Here is an 18,320-nt window from a genome sequence, read left to right on the forward strand (position 1 = left end):
GACTGGTTTTTGTGATGGAATGGGCTGCCTTCACTGCTCTCTGTAATTTCTTGAGGACTTGGAAGAGCAGTTGCCATACTAAACTGTAGTGCATCTGGATAGGATGTTTTCTATGCTGCATCTATAAAAATTGATTAGAGTCATTGTGGAAATGCCGAATTTGCTTAGCCTTCTGAGGAAGTAGAGGCGCTGGTGTGGTTTCTTGACTGTAGCATTGACATGGATGGACCAGGATAGATTGTTGGTGATATTTACTCCCAGGAACTTGAAACCCTCGAACACCTCAACCTTGGTACCATTGATAGACATTGGCATGTACTCCACTGAGCTTCCTGAAGTCAATGACCAGCTCCTTAATTTTGCAGACATGGAGGGTGAGATTATTGTCTTTACACCAAGCTTTCATCTCCTTCCTGTACTTTGTTTTGTTGTTTGAGATCCAACCCACCACAGTGGTGTCATCAGCAAACTTGTAGATAGAGTTAGAACAGAATTTGGCCTAACAGTTGTGAGTGTATAAGGAGTATAGTAAGGGCCTAGTACGCAGCCTTGCAGGGCACTGGTGTTGAGTATTATGGAGGAGGTGTTGTGGCCTGTCCTTGCTGGTGATGATCTGCGGGTCAGGAATTCAAGGATCCAGTTGCAGAAGGGGGAGCAGAGTCCTGGGTTTTGGAACTTGATGACTTCTGTTGGAATTATGGTACTGAAGGTGGAATTAAAGTCAAAACCTGGAGTCTGATGCAGGTGTCCTTGTTATCCAGATTTTCCAGGGATGTGTCTGTTGTGGACCTATAGTGATGCTCGGTGAATTATAATGGATCAAGGCAATCTGGGAGGCTGGAGTGGATGCGTGCCATTACTAACATCTCAAAGCACTTCATAATGATGGATGTCAGAGCCACCGGGGGGTAGTTATTAAGGCATACTATCTGATTTTCCTTTAGCGCTGGGATGATAATGGTCTTTTGAAACAGGTGGGAACCTCACATTGTAGTAAGGTGAGGTTAAGGATGTCTGCAAATACTCTGGCCAACTGGTCAAGTAGGATTGAGCTGAGGACTTCATCCGGGCCAGTCACTTTCCATGTGTTCACGTTCAAGAAGGCCGATCAGACACCTGTGGAGGCGACTGTGGGTACAGGTGCACCTGGGGCTGTCGGGGAAGGTGACATACTTTCACTGACCTTTTGTTCAAAATGAGCATAGAATGTATTGAGCTCACTCGGGAGGGATGCATTGCTGTCAACAATTCTACTTGACTTTGCTTTGCAACCCATAATATAGAGTACGCTTTGCCACAGTCAATGCGTGTTCATGTAGGTAAACTAAAACTCTAGTTTAGTCTGTTCTCTCGGTGTCCCTGATGGCTTTGCGAAGATGGTCATCTTTGCACCATCTTCTGTAGGTGGTGAAAGTAAAAAGAAAAGCCTTGCCAGAAAACGCCATCACCTTGAGAGCTGACTCCAAACTCCACACTCTGCCATTTGCCGATGGCGTTTTTTTCCTGCTCTTGTTCACCCACGAAGTACTTGTGGCCATTCATATCTGCTCGTTCATGCCCCAATCTATGCAAATGGTCAGTGTCAACTTATTTAATTGCTAATTAAGTTCTTTTAATCCATGTGGGTTCCAACGTTTGAACTTGCCCACCTCCTGCATTATCCAAATAAGGTGAGATGAACATCTGCCAATGCCATCCTGATGTGAATTACAGAGTACCAGGAGGGCTTTTTGTGTGTTGCCCTGCTAAAGTTGACCCCTAATAAACTCACTTCAGGAGGGAACTAATAAAGTGACAAATACCATGTTCGTATATTAAGGGAAGCTATCATTATTGGGTACCTAATAAAACTTGTCACATTTTTCCATATCTTAGAAAAATAATTAACTAGTGCATTGAGATAAATATAACTTTTTGTGAAATTATGAAAAATCTGAATGATCAGAATATTGTCTTTCAAGTCTCTACTCCCATCACAAAATGGAACAAGGTAAAGAGAGTAGTAGGAGCATGGAACTCATTGCCTACAACAGTAGTAGACTCGGCAACTTTAAGGGCATTTAAATAGTCATTGGATAAGCATATGGACAAGAATGGAATAAGTTGGATTAGATGGGCTTCAGATTGGTTTCATAGGTTGGTGCAACATTGAGGACCAAAGGGCCTGTACTGCACTGTTATGTTCTATGTAAATCATTGGAAGGGGAGGGAAGGGAAATGGTGGGGGAAGAAGATCTTTGCTTAGAGCGTATTGGAGGACAATCAAGAGCAATTGATGTAGCATTGCACAGTGTAGAAATAAATATGCAGCTTTGAAGCTCAACTCAGACCTGACAGTAAACACATAAAAGAGTGATAGGATTACTGAAAGAGTATCACCAATTTCAAAATAACTTAAATATGCTTTTATTTCATTCAATAGGAATTGTTTGATGAAGACTGGCATCAGTTAAAGTTACTGGTATTAGAAGTGGAGGTCACCTGTTTTTTGGATGACGTAAAGATTCAGAGCAGAAACCTTGAGCAAGTCATTCCTATATTTATAAATGGGAAAACCCAGGTGGCAAAACATGTGAAAAGAGAGACGTCTATACCTGTAAGTAAAAGATATAAGTGCTCCTTACATGACTACATGAACTTAGTAGAGGTTTTCTTTTCAGACACAATTGTCTTCATGTGTTTTAGAAACAGTTCTTTTCATTATTTAAGAGAATTATGTACATAAACACAGTCGTGCAGTATATTTTGTCAAGGAGGATTAGAACACTTTGAGTTCTTATTTGGATTACTTGTTTTACCAAACGTTGCTTAGTAGTACAGAACTTGAGGACTACTGTTTAAAAGGGTATATTGGTAAACATTTTCATAGAGTCATAAATCTTGCGATCATCAGAGAAGCATCTTAAGAATTCCACATCTTAAAGTGAACAACAGTTTATGCTACAAGAGAAAGAAGGTTGGCAAGTGAACTCAAATTAGTTTAGGCAGTGCAATAGCAAACAAAGAACAGTTAACTGCCAAGTTTTTGTTTAAATTCAAACGAAGGCAAGTTGACTCTGATTGGTTTTTGAATTGTCAAGAGGAATGCACCAGGGAATGACAATCCCTCAAGATTTTGTTGAAAAAGTTTTAATGCATGGACATGTTCTTTCTGTGTGCATAGGGCACGGTTCTGCATCTGAATATATATGGCTTTTACTATGTATAAGGGAACGACCCTGCAATCTTGACTGCTAGTCATAAATTGATTGTTAGTATAATTCTGAACACAATCAGTATTATTTAGCAAGTACTATCCAATTGCGGAATCACATTTAATGTTGGACAATATGTTCTGAGTTTTGCTCATACAGGTTAATTGAGCATGGTGAATACTGTGCCTGCTGTAATCAGTTGAATGGACATGCTGCTAAATATGACCTTCCAGTTGAGACATATGGTTGATATCGCACTAGGACTGAAATTCATATACTACATTAATCATTTGTGCAGCAGGGAGAGAATACTTTTGGTTTGATGATAGCGTCCTGTTAGTGGCGAGCTACTTAATGGTAGCAACTTGAAACAGAGTCGAAAAGGGTGGCACTGGGAAAGCACAGCAGGTCAGGCAGTATCCAAGGAGCAAGAGAATCAACGTTTCTGGCAGAAGCTCTTCATCAAGAATGTCGACTCTCCTGTTCTTTGGATGTTGCCTTATCTGCTGTGCTTTTCAAGCACCACCCTTTGTGACTCTGACTCTCCAGCATCTGCAGTCCTCACTTTCTCCCAGAAACATGAAACAGTTTCACCTATTGCTCAAATTGTTGAGACACCTTGCCTTTCTGATAGAATGTGCTTTTTTCAACCAGAAATAGTGCCCTTAGACCTATTGATGAATTTGTGTGATGCACAATAACCAATGATCTGATTGAAACAGCAGATTAGCATGATGTGCCCTATTTCAGTGTCAGGATTGAATAGTGAGCAAATGACATGTGCCCTTTTTATGTGGTTGTTGCTGAGACCAATCTTACAGAGTATGGAAATGGAAGAATCTCATTGTATAAGTTGTCTCGTGAAGATCGTTTTGCAGTAGGCAGTAGCAGGAACTCAAGGTCCTTCAGTTGAATTTTACAGGAAGAGAGCTTGTTAAATTACTCCACTTTTTAAAACATAGAATGCAGCTCATTATGGTGTGGTAGGAAATACTTAAATGCAGATGTTTATTCAAATAGGACAATAGACAATATGGAAAAAGTAGGAGGTTAGGGGTCATTCCATTGAAGTTAAGTTTCTCATGGACAGAATTATATAAGTAACTAATTTAAACTAAGAAGGTACAGATCTTGGAGCGGGGGCTGACGGTTCCTGATCTGGAAAGAGAGGGAGTGCTGGATAAGCTCCTGCCTGAGCATTTACCTGCTGGAGTCACCAAAATAGAGGCTGTGTAGGAAGTGGCCCTTAATTGTCCAGTAATTGTCCAGTTAAGATAGTTCATTGGGGGCAGCTATCACTAGCCCCATTAAATTGTTTTTGGGGCAAATGGGAAAATCATGGGGAATTTTGCAGGCACTTTGTTATCTTTTACATTGTAATCAACTTCTCAACTGGTAGAGAAACATTTGTTACCTCTAACAAGCACTGAGAGAGTCAACATTCTGACACGCCACAACAGAACCGTTGTGTAAAGTGATCACCCATGTTTGTATTTGGTCTTCACATTATAGAGGAGATCACATTGTGACAACAAGTACGTATACCAAGAACAGGGTTAAACTGTTGTCAAAATTGGAAATGACTTTCATTAGAGAACAGCAGACTTGTAACATTTTTCTTTGAATCTTTTCTATTTCTCATCAATGGTTCTGTGCTTCACCATATGTTTTGGTTTCTATGAGACTGATATCAATCAAAGGCAATGGAGAACTTGTTGGACTGTGTGTATCTTCCTTCTTTATTCCTGAGGTTTTTCTTTGTTTCCTCTGAAGTGCGCCATGTGCTATGGATTAAATTTTTCAAGATGTGATTTCAATCAAGATTTGAGTCAGTAGCTTCATATCTCTCTTGGTAAAAGCAATTACTGCAGATGCTGGAAACCAGATTCTGGATTAGTGGTGCTGGAAGAGCACAGCAGTTCAGGCAGCATCCAAGGAGCTTCTTGGATGCTGCCTGAACTGCTGTGCTCTTCCAGCACCACTAATCCAGAATCACATCTCTCTTGGCCAGACCAATGTGAGCATCATAAATGGAACAGATTCATTGAGACCGAGATGATGTGTTCTGTGCCTGATGATTTGCCGACTCTACATGTAGACAAGCAGAAGGCTGGAAGTACACAGCAAGCCGGGCAACATCAGGAAGTGGAGAAGTCAATGTTTTGGGTATAACCCTTCTTCAAGACTGGTGTGGGCGTGAGGGGAGCTGCAGATAAAGAGGGAGTGGGGGACAGTTTTGGGTGGGGAGAGGGGCAGAATGGTGAGGTAGTGATAGGCGAGCGCAGATGGTGGGTACGACCAGGTTGGTCGATGGGAGGAACGAATCCGGTTGGTGGCTGGAAGGAAGGGTCAGTAAGTGGAATGGAAGGGAGGAGGACAGGCTGGAAAGGAAATCAGGGGATGGGAGAGAAGGTTATTTGAAATTGGAGAAGTCAATGTTGAGTCCTCTGGGCTGTAGGCTGTAGGTTTAGAAACAGTGTCCTTAACTCGTCAATTGCATTACAGCAAATTCATGTTAACAAAACATGTGTTATTACAGAATGCCCTGTACAGCAGGTAACTGATGTAGTTTGCATGAATAGAAAAGGAGTTGTCAATGAATCTCCAGGGCTTGTGATTATTCTAGAATTGGATAATATAGGTCATTGGTTATTTCCCTACAATCCAATCCTTTATTAATTTTGAAATAATTTATGTACCCATTATGGTCTTATTCTCCACAACCACTTGATGAAGGAGCAGCACTTTGAAAGCTAGTGCTTCTAAATAAACTTGTTGGACCATAGCCTGATGTTGTGTGATTTTTAACTTTGTCCATCCTAGTCAAACTCTGGCGCCATCAGGTCATTATTTGTTGGTGAGGTTAAAATGCAAGAAATGTTCTTGGGAGACTATAGTTACCTTCTTTAGCGACATTTTTGAACAAAGAACAGATGTAAGTAGAGCACCTACAATATTTACGTCTGGAAAATAGCAAAATGATTGCTGATTTGGAAGCAGGGATTTATATGACTCGATCAAACAAGCCATACAATTCAATCTCCATACACCTGCTCACACTAGGTCATCAATGTGTGCTTAAACTTCCATTACTTTTCTTCACAAAAGAGTAAAAACATTGAAGGAGGATGATGTAAACAGCGTCAGACCAGGATCTTTACATTGACATACAGCCACCATAAATGTGCTTTTTTAAGTGTAATCACAAAATCACTCTAAGCAGAGCATGTACCTTTGGGGGAAAAACTAGTGCTGACTCTGCAGAAATTATTACTGGTTAGGGCATGACTACTACACTTGCAGATAGCGCAAAGATAGGTGTAGGGACAGTGGTGCTGAGGAAACAGAAGGACTTGGACATTACTAGGCAAGTGGGCAAAGAACTGGCAGATGGAATACATTGTGGTCAAGTGTGAGGTTATGCACTTTGGTAGGAAGAATAGAAGCATAACCTTTCCCCATCTAGAAAATAGTCTTTGGAAATCTGAAGCACAAAGGGACTTGAGAGTCCTAGTTTGAAATTCTCTTAAGGTTAACATGCAGGTTCAATGGGTAGTCAGGCAGCCAAATAATGCCATTTATTTCAGGACAGCTAGAGTACAAGACCAAAGATGTACTGCTGATGCCTTATAAGATTCAGGTATATAAGGACACAAGGAATATTGTGAGCAGTTTTTGGGTGGTTGAGGACTCTCGATAGAGTTTAAAGTGATGAAGTCGGGATAGGGAGGAGGGGAGTCTAATTGAAACTTACAGAATATTGAGATGCCTGGATAGAGTAGACCTGGAGAATATATTTCCATTAGTAGGAGAGAGCAGGACACAAGTGCACAGCATCAGACTGAATGGACAATTCTTTAGAACTACATGAGGAGGAATTTCTTTGGCCAGAGGCTGGCTAATCTGTGGAACTCATCACCACAGACGGTTGTGGAGGCCAAGTCATTCAGTGTATTGATGATAGATTTAGGTAGGTTTTTGATCAGTAAGGGAATCAAGGGTTGTAGGGAGAAGGCAAGAGAATGGCGTTGAGAAACGTATCAGGCATGATTGAAAGGTGAAGAAAACTCGATGGGTCACACAGCCTAATTCTGATCTTAAGTCTTATGGTCTTACAGTATTTCTGTTTTGGACATGTGACACAGAATTTTTCAATGTTTCTCTGCGATTATTGAGTGTAAAAGTCAAGTACAGTGGCAGAGTGCAGCCTGGCTGCTGAGATTTTGCCAGCTCTGGACCTCCTTGGACCCTGCATAGAGTCATGCCAGGACCCTGCACATGAATCAGTGAGATCCTGCCTGGTGTTGCCAGCTTTAGGCTTGCAAACCCACTATCCACACTCCATCCAAAACCTCCCCCAGTTATAGGCACTTTATTAATGACCAACAGCAATGTTTTCTCCTCTTATTTCACAAGAGTTTACTGCTGTTTCAGTCAACTGGCTTTTCTCATGTACTACTGTCCAAATCAATAGCAATTTAATGAGTAGTCAGCAAGGTTTTCCTTGTTTGTGCAATTCCTGTTGTTTACTGTTTAATTGTGACTGATTTAATGTTGCTGGCAGTCACATCGCTGCATCCACTCTGAGAGGCACAGCTTCTTAGTCCTCCTCCTCGTGCAGAGGCCGAACCTGTAGGAGTACATTCTCTTCGTAACATGTAGCTAATAATTTAACTGTGAATTGTTCCTTAATGGTTATTTTCTTAATATGCTCTCAATATGGCTCTGTTTAAAGTTGTCAAATTTTTTAAAGAAAATAGACAGTTCATAAGTAAATAATGGTATACAAATAAATAATGGTACTTTACTTCATAATAATGTCCCATAAGCAGGCAGTTCTATGTTCTATGTTCTATGTCTTTTGGATCTTGACTTGTCTTTCCAGTAGATTCAGGAGCCAATGATATGGTGTTTTGTTCATTGGAAAGGGTGATTTAAAACACAATTGTGATCCACACAACCATGTCAGAAGTTAATTATGCAAGCACCATGTTGTGAAGTAGATTAGAGTAATGTCCTGTTTCCTCGTGGATCAGAGGCTGGAACCAGACAAGAGTAAGACAACAATAATTCTCCCCACTGTGCTGCTTGTAAAGGAGCTAAGTGAGTTTGGAAGGACCGAGTGTTGTTCTTGCTAAGAATGTGTCCATAATGTAAACTGTCCCAAAATCAGTCTTCACTGGTTGGATTATATAAATAGCTTGAGTGGGAAGTGGCAGTGCCAAATTTGTGAGGCACGGAATACTGTTATGGAGTTGATGTTTAATAATTAAAAATAATGGCACTTCACATTCAGAAATAAAATAATTTTGATATGGGAGTGGATCAGAGTGCAAGAACTTTAAAAATGTTCCAGATTCAAAAACACTTATGACTCAGGTAAGTGAATATTATCCACCTATTGCATAAACTAATAATTGCATAAACAATTAGCATAAACTAATGATATTTGTGTAATCGTAATATATATGAGCATATATAACATCTCAGGAAGCCTTCAGAATGTTATTTGTTTATTCACGTCATGGGGGTGTTGCTGGCTGGGCCATCATGTGTCACCACTCTCTAAATGCCATCAAGAAGGTGGTAATGGTGAGCTCATATCTTGAACTGCTGCAGTCAATGTGATGTAGATACATCCAGAGTGCTGTTAGGGAAGGGTTTCTAGGATTTGGATCCCAGGTTTCTTCTTTACTTACAGTGATTCAAGAGGCAGCTTGCCACTACCTTCTCAAGGGCACTTTAGGATGGGAAATAATTGTTAGCCTTGCCAGTGATACCCACATCCTGTAAATCTTTTTTTAAAAATTATATTTAAGTTGACATTGTAAAAACCTTTTAAATGTTAGCTGCAGTCACCTGGTTTTGCACTAAGTTGGATAAAATCAAAAATCACATGATACCAGGTTATAGTCCAACAGGTTTATTTGAAATTACAAGCTTTCAGAGTGCTGCTTCTTCGTCAGGTAGCTAGTGAGGCAGGTTACGTAGGACACAGAATTTATAAGAAAAAGATCAAAGTATCAAACATCTGATGCGATGTATTAGACAAACCTAGATGGCTGTTAAGTCTGTAATCACTTAGAATGGTGATGCAGGTTTTGGTTGATTAGTATGTAAATCCCAGAATTTACTGTCCTGAGATAATTTAAGGTTTTATCAGTATATAAGAAAAAGGTGACATCTCAGCTCAGAAAATGCATTAAAGGTGTGAGGCTAGAGTCTGTCGTGTCCCATCTGTTCAGATGCGGAGGAATGCAGCAGACATCATAAGTGTTGAAGGATGCCCTCATAAGAACGGGATACAATGCTCAACTCATCAGATCCAGTTCCAACGTGCCACAGCAAAGAACTGTCATGACCTTCTCGGGAGACAGACACAGGATACAACCAATAGAGTACCTTTCATCATCCACTACACCCCAGGAGCAGAGAAACTACGCCATGTTCTTCACAGTCTGCAACACATTATCAATGAAGATGAGCACCTCGCTAAGATCCTCCCTACGCCTCCCCTTCTTGCCTTTAAACAACTGGCAAACTTTAAACATACCATTGCTCGCAGTAAACTATCCAGCCTTCAGGACAACATCAACCATAACACCACACAACCCTGTCATTGGCAACCACTGTAAGATGTGTCAGATCATTGACATGGATACTACCAGTTCACATCGGGACACATGTATGTGGCAGGTACTCGTGTGACTTGGCCAGCATTGTCTCTCTCGTATGCTGCAGGCTAAGATACTCCAAGGCATATAAGATATTCCAAGACATGGTATATTGGCGAGACCATGCAGACGCTATGACAACACTTGAATGGACACCGCGCAACGATCGCCGGACAGGAATGTTCTCTCCCTGTCGGGGAAGACTTCAGCAGCCAAAGACATTTGGCCTCGGATCTCCGGGTGACCATCCTCCAAGGCGAACTTTGGGATCGACGACAATGCAGAATCGCTGAGCAGAGACTGATAGCCAAGCTTAGTACCCATGAGGACAGTCTCGACCAGGATCTTGGGTTCATGTCATACGACAGGTGACCCCACCACACTATACACACACACACACTCACACTCACATACAATCACACATACATACACATACACGCACATATATACAAACATATACACACACTCTCTCACACAAACACACTCACACACCCACCCACTGTCACAGAGAAATACGTCATCACTAACTTACACACTCTCTCAAGCGCACACACAAACACACACACGTCCCTATCCCTCACACACACACAAACACACACACGGGGTGAATTTAAATTTGCGGATTTGAGTTTGCAGATACATTATACTTTGTTCAAAAAGCACACAATCTATCGACAGTCAGTCAATGTGACAATTTTAAATTCCTACTTTGGAAATAACAACAGTGTGATTCCAGGTTGGGGCAAAACAGACTCTAACTTCACACCTTTAATGCATTGTCTGAGCTGGGCTGTCTCCTTATATTTATCCTACAAATACTGATAAAACCTTAAGTTATCTTGGGGCAGTAAATTCTGGGATTTGCATATTAATCAATCAAAACCTGCCTCACAATTCTGAGTGATTACATCTAGGTTTGTCTAATATATTGCATCAGTTTTATGACACTGATCGTTTATAAATTCCGTGTTCTATGTATCTTTCCCCACAATCTACCTGATGAAGGAGCAGTGCTCCAAAAGCTTGTACTTCCAAATAAACCTATTGGATTAAACCTAGTGTCCACCCGAGTCCTACACTGGCACCTCCATGTCATAAGTTGGATAATAGAAACCATTTTCGCAGTGACCGTGTCCTTTGTTTTCTTTATGACTGATACTTCCTTTATTTTCATTAATTAGTTAGAAATACAGAAGCTTCGACTCTACTGTGATCCACAGCAAAGTGATCGGGAAACTGCCTGTGAAATCCCTTCAGTGGTGAGTAATTTAGATAATTAGCCATAACCCACAAAGGACCACAGGAGAGAAAACCATATACAGTATATGCTTATTTGGCTTGAGGGACACAAGTCTGCAAGCATGGGGCAAGTCGAGGAGACAGACCTCCATGAATCAGGTCTGGGACTGAACTAATACTTTTGTCATCATTCTGCATCATATTGTAGCTATCTGGTCAACTGAGCTAATCAAACCCCTGCTGTGATGAACAAAATAGTCCACTTAACATCTCAGCCTGGAAAACTCTTTTAATTTGTACATAATATTTGCATGTTGAGTATATTCCACGAATATCTAACTCTACAATTTATAAATCATTTTCCAATTTAAAAAACTGCATACAACTGTGCAGCGATTGACACAATCTCTCTAACATCTCTTTTACTAACAGGTATCTTCTCAGTATCTCCATTTGTGTTTTTTTAATATAAAATATGAATTCCCTGACATCAAGGATTATGCCCGCTTGCCTTTTCTGGATGTTGTTTCTTGTTTTTTTTGGCCTAGCAGCAACATCAAAAACAGCATTATTTTGCTTGCTCATATCCAGACATTGAGCTTTTGCCAGTTCTCCTTAATCCTTCTGGAGTGAGAATGATTAGATTACTTACAGTGTGGAAACAGCCTTCGGCCCAACAAGTCCATACCGACCCGCCGAAGCGCAACCCACCCAGACCCATTCCCCTACATTTACCCCTTCACCTAACATTACAAGCAATTTAGCATAGCCAATTCACCTAACCTGCACATTTTTGGATTGTGGAAGGAAACCGGAGCACCCGGAGGAAACCCACGCAGACACGGGGAGAATGTGCAAACTCCACACAGCCCGAGGCTGGAATTGAACCCGGGTACTCTGACACTGTGAGGCAGCAGTGCTAACCACTGTGCCACCATGCTGCCCCAAAATGATAGATGGTATCTAGATCTATGTTTATGGCGTTGTGGTTGGAGTGCCAGGCCTCTAGGAATTCTCTGGCATGTATTTGCTTAGCCTGTCCCAGGATAGATGTATTGTCCCAGTCGAATTGGTGGGTTTTTTTTATCTATATTCTCCTATATTCTTTGACAGTCCCCTATGCTCAGGGAAAATTTGTTCAACAGCAGATGAATGTAAATATTAACTTTTAAATATTTTTTCATACATTTGCGAGTGATAATTTGCCAACAAAGTTGTAATAATAATAAAAGCAAATTACTGCAGATGCTGGAATCTGAAACCAAAGAGAAAATGCTGGTCTCCTTTCAGAAAAGATTTTTAAGGATGTTGCCAGGGTTGGAGGATTTAAGCTACAGGGAGAGGTTGAATAGGCTAGGACTGTTTCCCTGAAACATCGGAGGCTGAGGGGTGACATTATAGAGGTTTATAAAATCATGAGGGGCATGGATAGGATAAATAGACAAAGTGGGTGAGTCCAGAACTAGAGGGCATAAGTTTAGGGTGAGAGAGGAAAGATATAAAAGTGACCTACGGGGCAAAGTTTTCACTCAGAGGGTGGTGTGTGTGTATGGAATGAGCTGCCATAGGAAGTGGTGGAGGCTGGTACAATTGTAACATTTAAAAGGCACCTGGATGGGTATATGAATAGGAAGGGTTTGGAGGGATATGGGCCAGGTGCTGACAGGTGGGACTAAATTGGGCTGGAATATCTGGTCGGCATGGATGAGTTGGGCCGAAGGATCTGTTTCCGTGCTGTACATCTCTATGCCTCACTGCTCCAGGCTAACTTAGTACCTATGTTTTTAATTTTAAATTTTAATCAAGAGACAGATCTGAAAAAAACATATAACCAAAAAGAACTCACTATTGTAGATTCACAAAAAAACCCAGCAAATTTACACTTAAAAACCATGCACTTATCTGCTCCTCTGCTGTGAGTTCTCCCACACAGGTTCCTCCAAGGTTGCCTGTGATTTTCGCTGTCTGTTAATTTTTCTTATGTGCACTCCAATGTCCAGAGATACTTGAACTCAAACAGCAAAGGCAGTAGCTGTGCATTTTCACTGCTAGGTCAAACACTAGTTTAGGTTTCTTTAACTCTCGCTCTCTCTCTCACTGACCATGTGGTACTTGCCTTTATTTCTGTTCCTCCTTTTAAAAATGCTATTGTTTTGATCTTTTGTCCCCAAAGTTCCATAAGCTGTAATTACTGCTCCTGGAATTTGAGGAAATGAACTCCAATACCTAAAATACCTCGAAAAAGCATAATCTCTTATTGCCACAACTTTTTCCCATCCTCCATCTTGGATTTCCCAGAAACCAAAAGAGAAAATGCTGGAAAATCTCAGCAGGTCTGGCAGCATCTGTAAGGAGAGAAAAGAGCTAACGTCTTGAGTCTAACTGACCCTTTGTCAAAGCTAAAAAAAGGGAGAAATAGGGAGGTATTTATAAGAGGCTGAGAGAAGGTGAGTCATGGCTCCAGAAGCAAAGGTAGCAATAAAGAGGTGATACTGACTGCATAGAGAGATTATAAAGAGATTAGGAGCTGTGAATGACCAAGGTTGAAACCAGTGCTATGTGACAAAATATGTGGGGGATGGGGGGATGGGTGAAGCAGAGGCAAAATGGAAAACAGGGGAGAAGGTTAGCAAAGGGGGAAGAGGAGAGGAAAAAGCTGATGAGAGAGTGGGGAGCGAGAGAAAGAGAGACAATCAAGAACTAAGAAGTACAGAACAGTGAAAAATAAAATAAAATAAATGAAATAAAATTACGGAGCAGAATGAAAACAGAGGGGTCGAGATGGGATAATCATCTGATGTTGTTGAATTCAATGTTGAGACCGGCAGGCTGTAACGTGCCTAGTCGGAAGATGCTGTTCCTCCAGTTTGCATTGAGCTTCACTGGAACATTGCAGCAGGCCAAGGACAGACATGTGGGCATGGGAGCAGGATTAGGTGTTGAAGTGGCAAGCCACGGGAAGGTCCGGGACCTGATTGCATGTAGACTGAAGGTGCTCAGCGAAGTGATCACCCAGTTGGCGTTTTGTCTCTCCGATATAGAGGAGACCACATTGGGAGCAACGAATGCAATAGATCAAATTGAAAGAGGTACAAGTGAAACGCTGCTTAATCTGAAATGAGTGTTTGGGGCCTAGGATGGTGAGCATGGAAAAGGTAAAGGGGCAGGTGTTGCACCTTCTGTGATTGCATGGGAAGGTGCCGTGTGTGATGAGAGAGGTGTTAGGTGTGACCTCCCTATTTCTTCCTTTTTTAGCTTTGACAAAGGGTCAGTTAGACTCAAAATGTCAGCTCTTTTCTCTCCTTATAGATGCTGCCAGACCTGCTGAAATTTTCCAGCATTTTCTCTTTTGGTTTCAGATTCCAGCATCCGCAGTAATTTGCTTTTATATTGGATTACCCAGAATTCTTTTCATAATAAATATTTCATATTTCAGTTTCTACCTTTAATTCCATGTATATATTCCAATCCTTATTTTGCTCTTGTGAAATTATTAACAATTGAAAGATTATCAATCCATCTTGATTTCTCTTTGCTGCCGATAATAATTCTTCATTTGCCATTAGCTATTTGGCCTGCTTAATGATATCATTTATCCCTGTTGCCTGAGATCCTCTATTGTCGGATCCACAGTCAAATTAACATCAAGAAAGGTGACAGAGATCAGAAGATCTTTGTGGACTTTCATTGAGATCAGTGGTAAGCAATGTTTGCTTAATTGGAATTAGAATTCCTAAAGTGTGGAAACAGGCTAATTGGGCCCAACAACCACATCCACCTTCCAAAGAGTAACCCACCCAGACCCATTCCCCTACCCTATTATCCTAATATTTATCCCTGATTAATACACCTAACCTACACATCACTGAACACTATGGGTAATTTAGCATGGCCAGTTAACCAAACCTGCACATCTTTGGATTGTGGGAGGAAACCCATGCAGACATGGGGAGAATATGCAGACTCTGCACAGACAGTCACCTGAGGTTGGAATCAAACCCGTGTCCCTGGTGCTGTGAGGCACCAGTGTTAACAATTGAGTCACCATGCTGCTCTTGTGCCATAGAACAACATAACTTTGTTGCAACTGCAAAATCCAAACTATTGGAATTAATCACTTCTAATAACAGACTGTTTGGAACCAAATTATTTCTAGAATTTGGTGCCAATCTCACAGATGGTACTCAGACATACTGGCTCAGGTGTTCTCTTGATGGGCATACTTTGCAGTAGACTAGATCGATGAATGATCTGACATCAATTTACAATCAAGTTTTAAGAAAATACTTGATCAAAGCAGAATTGTCTATTCTATTTATTTCATCATTGTTGGTCAGTCATTGCAGCTGCAATTTCAGTGTGGACTTGTTGGGCTGAATGGCCTATTTCCACACTGTAGATAGTCTAATCTAATCTTGACCAAAATGTATTTGCACCTTCATCAGTAAAGCTCTCTGATAATGTGGAAGCCATATCTTCCAGTGAGTGGGTTACTAACTGGAATTTAACATTAAAGTCTCATAATCTTAATGCTGTTGTATACACATTGCAATTATATTGCCATTTCTTCATCACCATTGGAACAAAATTATCATTACAGGTGTATCTACATCACACTGACTGCAGCAGTTCAAGTAGCTGATTCTCAAGAGCAATTAAGAATGGGTAATAATTTTGGCCTTGTTAGTCCGTTCACATCCCATGAACAAATTAAAATATCTATTTGAAGATTTAAGAGAAAAACACCTATTTCCATTACCTTACCAATAATTCTCCACATTTAACCAGAAGAGGAGTGCTTTAAGCACAATGAACTACTCTTAGCAAGATCAAAGGCTGTGTATGACATTTTGAAACAACGATCAGACTTCACCTTAATCTTTTGATTTTCAATTTCAGTTAAAGATTGTTTCACTTTGCTGATCTCAAATTTTGAATTGCTAATTTTCTTAGCCAGTCAAAACAATATGAATAAAGCTGTGAGAATATCAGGTCTATCTCATGACATTATTTCAGAACCATGGAGAGAAAATAAATGAGGAATGATAAAATCTTCAGCTGGCCCAAGCATTCAAAATAAACAGTAGAAAGTGCTAGCTAATTATTTGTAGAGTTGAAATATATTTGGCATCGCTCAACTTCCTTTATAATTTCTATAGTATTTAGGTGCTATACATTAGTACAAAAATTCAGAACACATCATCCTATGAATCAGAAAACCATGCATTGGATCATTGTGTCATTATGTGGCAGCCTTGCATCCTGTACGATAATATCTTACAACATGATCAACCCTGTTTTACTCATTGGTGTGGCTCAGGCTTCCCATTCAGGCATGACAGACACTGCAAAGAAAGACCAAGGCTGAGAATGTGCACAATTTGCTGGCCTTTATTTTCTCTGAGCTGTCTTCACTCAGCTGAGGTATTTGTTTCTCCTCATTTCTTTCAATGTTCTTCTAAACAGTTAGTCACCAGAGGTCCCTGTTGTTGATGAACATCTCTTAGTCATCAGAATGAAAATCCATCATCAGACCTCACTTCCAAGTGTAATTATAGTGGACTAGTGGAAGTATAGACATGCAGGGTACTGTGACCCCCTGGCTAGTTCACCATACAGAAGGGTTTTAACCATATGGCCATCATCCGTCTGATGAACATGTCAAATCAGAATAGGTGGCATTGGCTTTACAATGATTGTACACTGATGGAATTAACACACTTCAGGACCTTTGAGCTGGTGACCGAGTCCTACTAAGAGATATTACAGATATGGCTGAGACAGTGAAGGAACAAACTATTCAGCCTTTTGTTTTGCCAAGCTTATGTTCACTATTGTAGAGGAGTGAGCTGAGGATTTGAGGTTTGGTAAACGTGCAATTTGGTCTTCTCAATCAGATTGCTGTTATTCCTTGAACTCGACATAACAGCAAATCAATAGCTTTGCCAAGCTCCTCCACTGTGGATTTGATATACAGCTCTTCCATGCCAGGCTCTTGACCCTGAATCAAGCCCACTGTACAAATCCTATCTCCTAATAGGAAAATCTGATACTTGACCACTATAATGCATGGCAGAATTCTTGTCTCCAAAGGGAAGCATGAGGAGAATCCTAGCAATTCCAGCAAAGAGGTCTCTGCTGGAGTGACAAAACTGCTTTAATGCTTGCACTAAATGTAATATAAAGGGTTAATTCTGATTGTATGATATGCTAATGAGACAGCATACAGGAAGTGATGTAGTTTCACCTTATTTTGTTGTTTCTTGCAGACTCAACAAGATGCTTCTTAAATTAATTGTTTTACTTACTTTAGTGGATTCTTAAATATTCTGTAGCAGAATGAGACCAAGAGTATTATACTAAAGGTTTCGGTTGTCATCCTTGCTGGAGCACAATTGAATTGAAGGGTTGCTACTCACTTAAATCATAGAATCCTCACAGTGTAGAAGCAGGCCATTTTGCCGATTGAGTCCACACTGACCCTCTAAAGATCATCCTATCCAGACCCACCTATCCCTGTAACCCTGCATGTCCCATAGATAATCCATCTAGCCAGCGCATTCCTGGACAACATATGCAAATGGTGCATGTCATTTTGGAGACAGCCATTGTAACATTTTCTGATTCACTGTGTTCAAGTCTCACTTGTTTTCAATCATTTTTCTGACATTCTCAACTCTTCCCCACCAGTAAAGTTCACCTCTTTAGAATTCCATTTCTTTGATTCTTTCTCTGTTCCTTATGACTTGGTGAAAATTTGTCTGTCTCAGCACGAACATTACATTGGATCAATTGAAAATCCTCAGACTTAAAAGCTGAGCGCTCCAAATTTACTGATAAATTGTGAACTTTAAAATCATTTCAGTTTTCTTTTTGTCAGTAGTGCTTTGTTTTTGTCAGAGGTGCTTTGTTTTTGATTTCAAACCTGCATGACATTCTTTATAAGATCAGCTAGACTGTGCTAGATAATGTCTGTTGTGAAATTAAATTGGAAAACATTGTTCTGTTTGTGGTATTTTTCCAAAATCAGAAAAGTTTATTTGAAGATGCTGTAAATCAGAACTACTAATAATGGATTTCTAGTAAATTTCTAGCTGCATTGAAAGAAAAGGAGAAAGAAACATTAAACGGCCGTAATAGATTAATTAATTAACAAAAATGTGTTTATACAGTGCAATGATTTCCTAGAAGTTAATGAGCTGGCAACTAGAGT

General features: G+C 40.4%; 1 protein-coding gene across 1 annotated transcript in view; it reads left to right on the forward strand.

The window, feature by feature from the left end:
- LOC140476800 (uncharacterized) overlaps positions 1-18,320 on the forward strand; it is a 180,227-nt gene that overhangs the window by 50,462 nt on the left and 111,445 nt on the right. The window contains exons 6-7 of the mRNA XM_072569595.1: positions 2,423-2,596; positions 11,050-11,127. Coding sequence (XP_072425696.1) covers positions 2,423-2,596; positions 11,050-11,127 — 252 coding nt within the window. The remainder of the gene's footprint in view (positions 1-2,422; positions 2,597-11,049; positions 11,128-18,320) is intronic.

Source organism: Chiloscyllium punctatum, chromosome 5, assembly GCF_047496795.1.
Source record: "Chiloscyllium punctatum isolate Juve2018m chromosome 5, sChiPun1.3, whole genome shotgun sequence".
Taxonomy (NCBI): domain Eukaryota; kingdom Metazoa; phylum Chordata; class Chondrichthyes; order Orectolobiformes; family Hemiscylliidae; genus Chiloscyllium; species Chiloscyllium punctatum.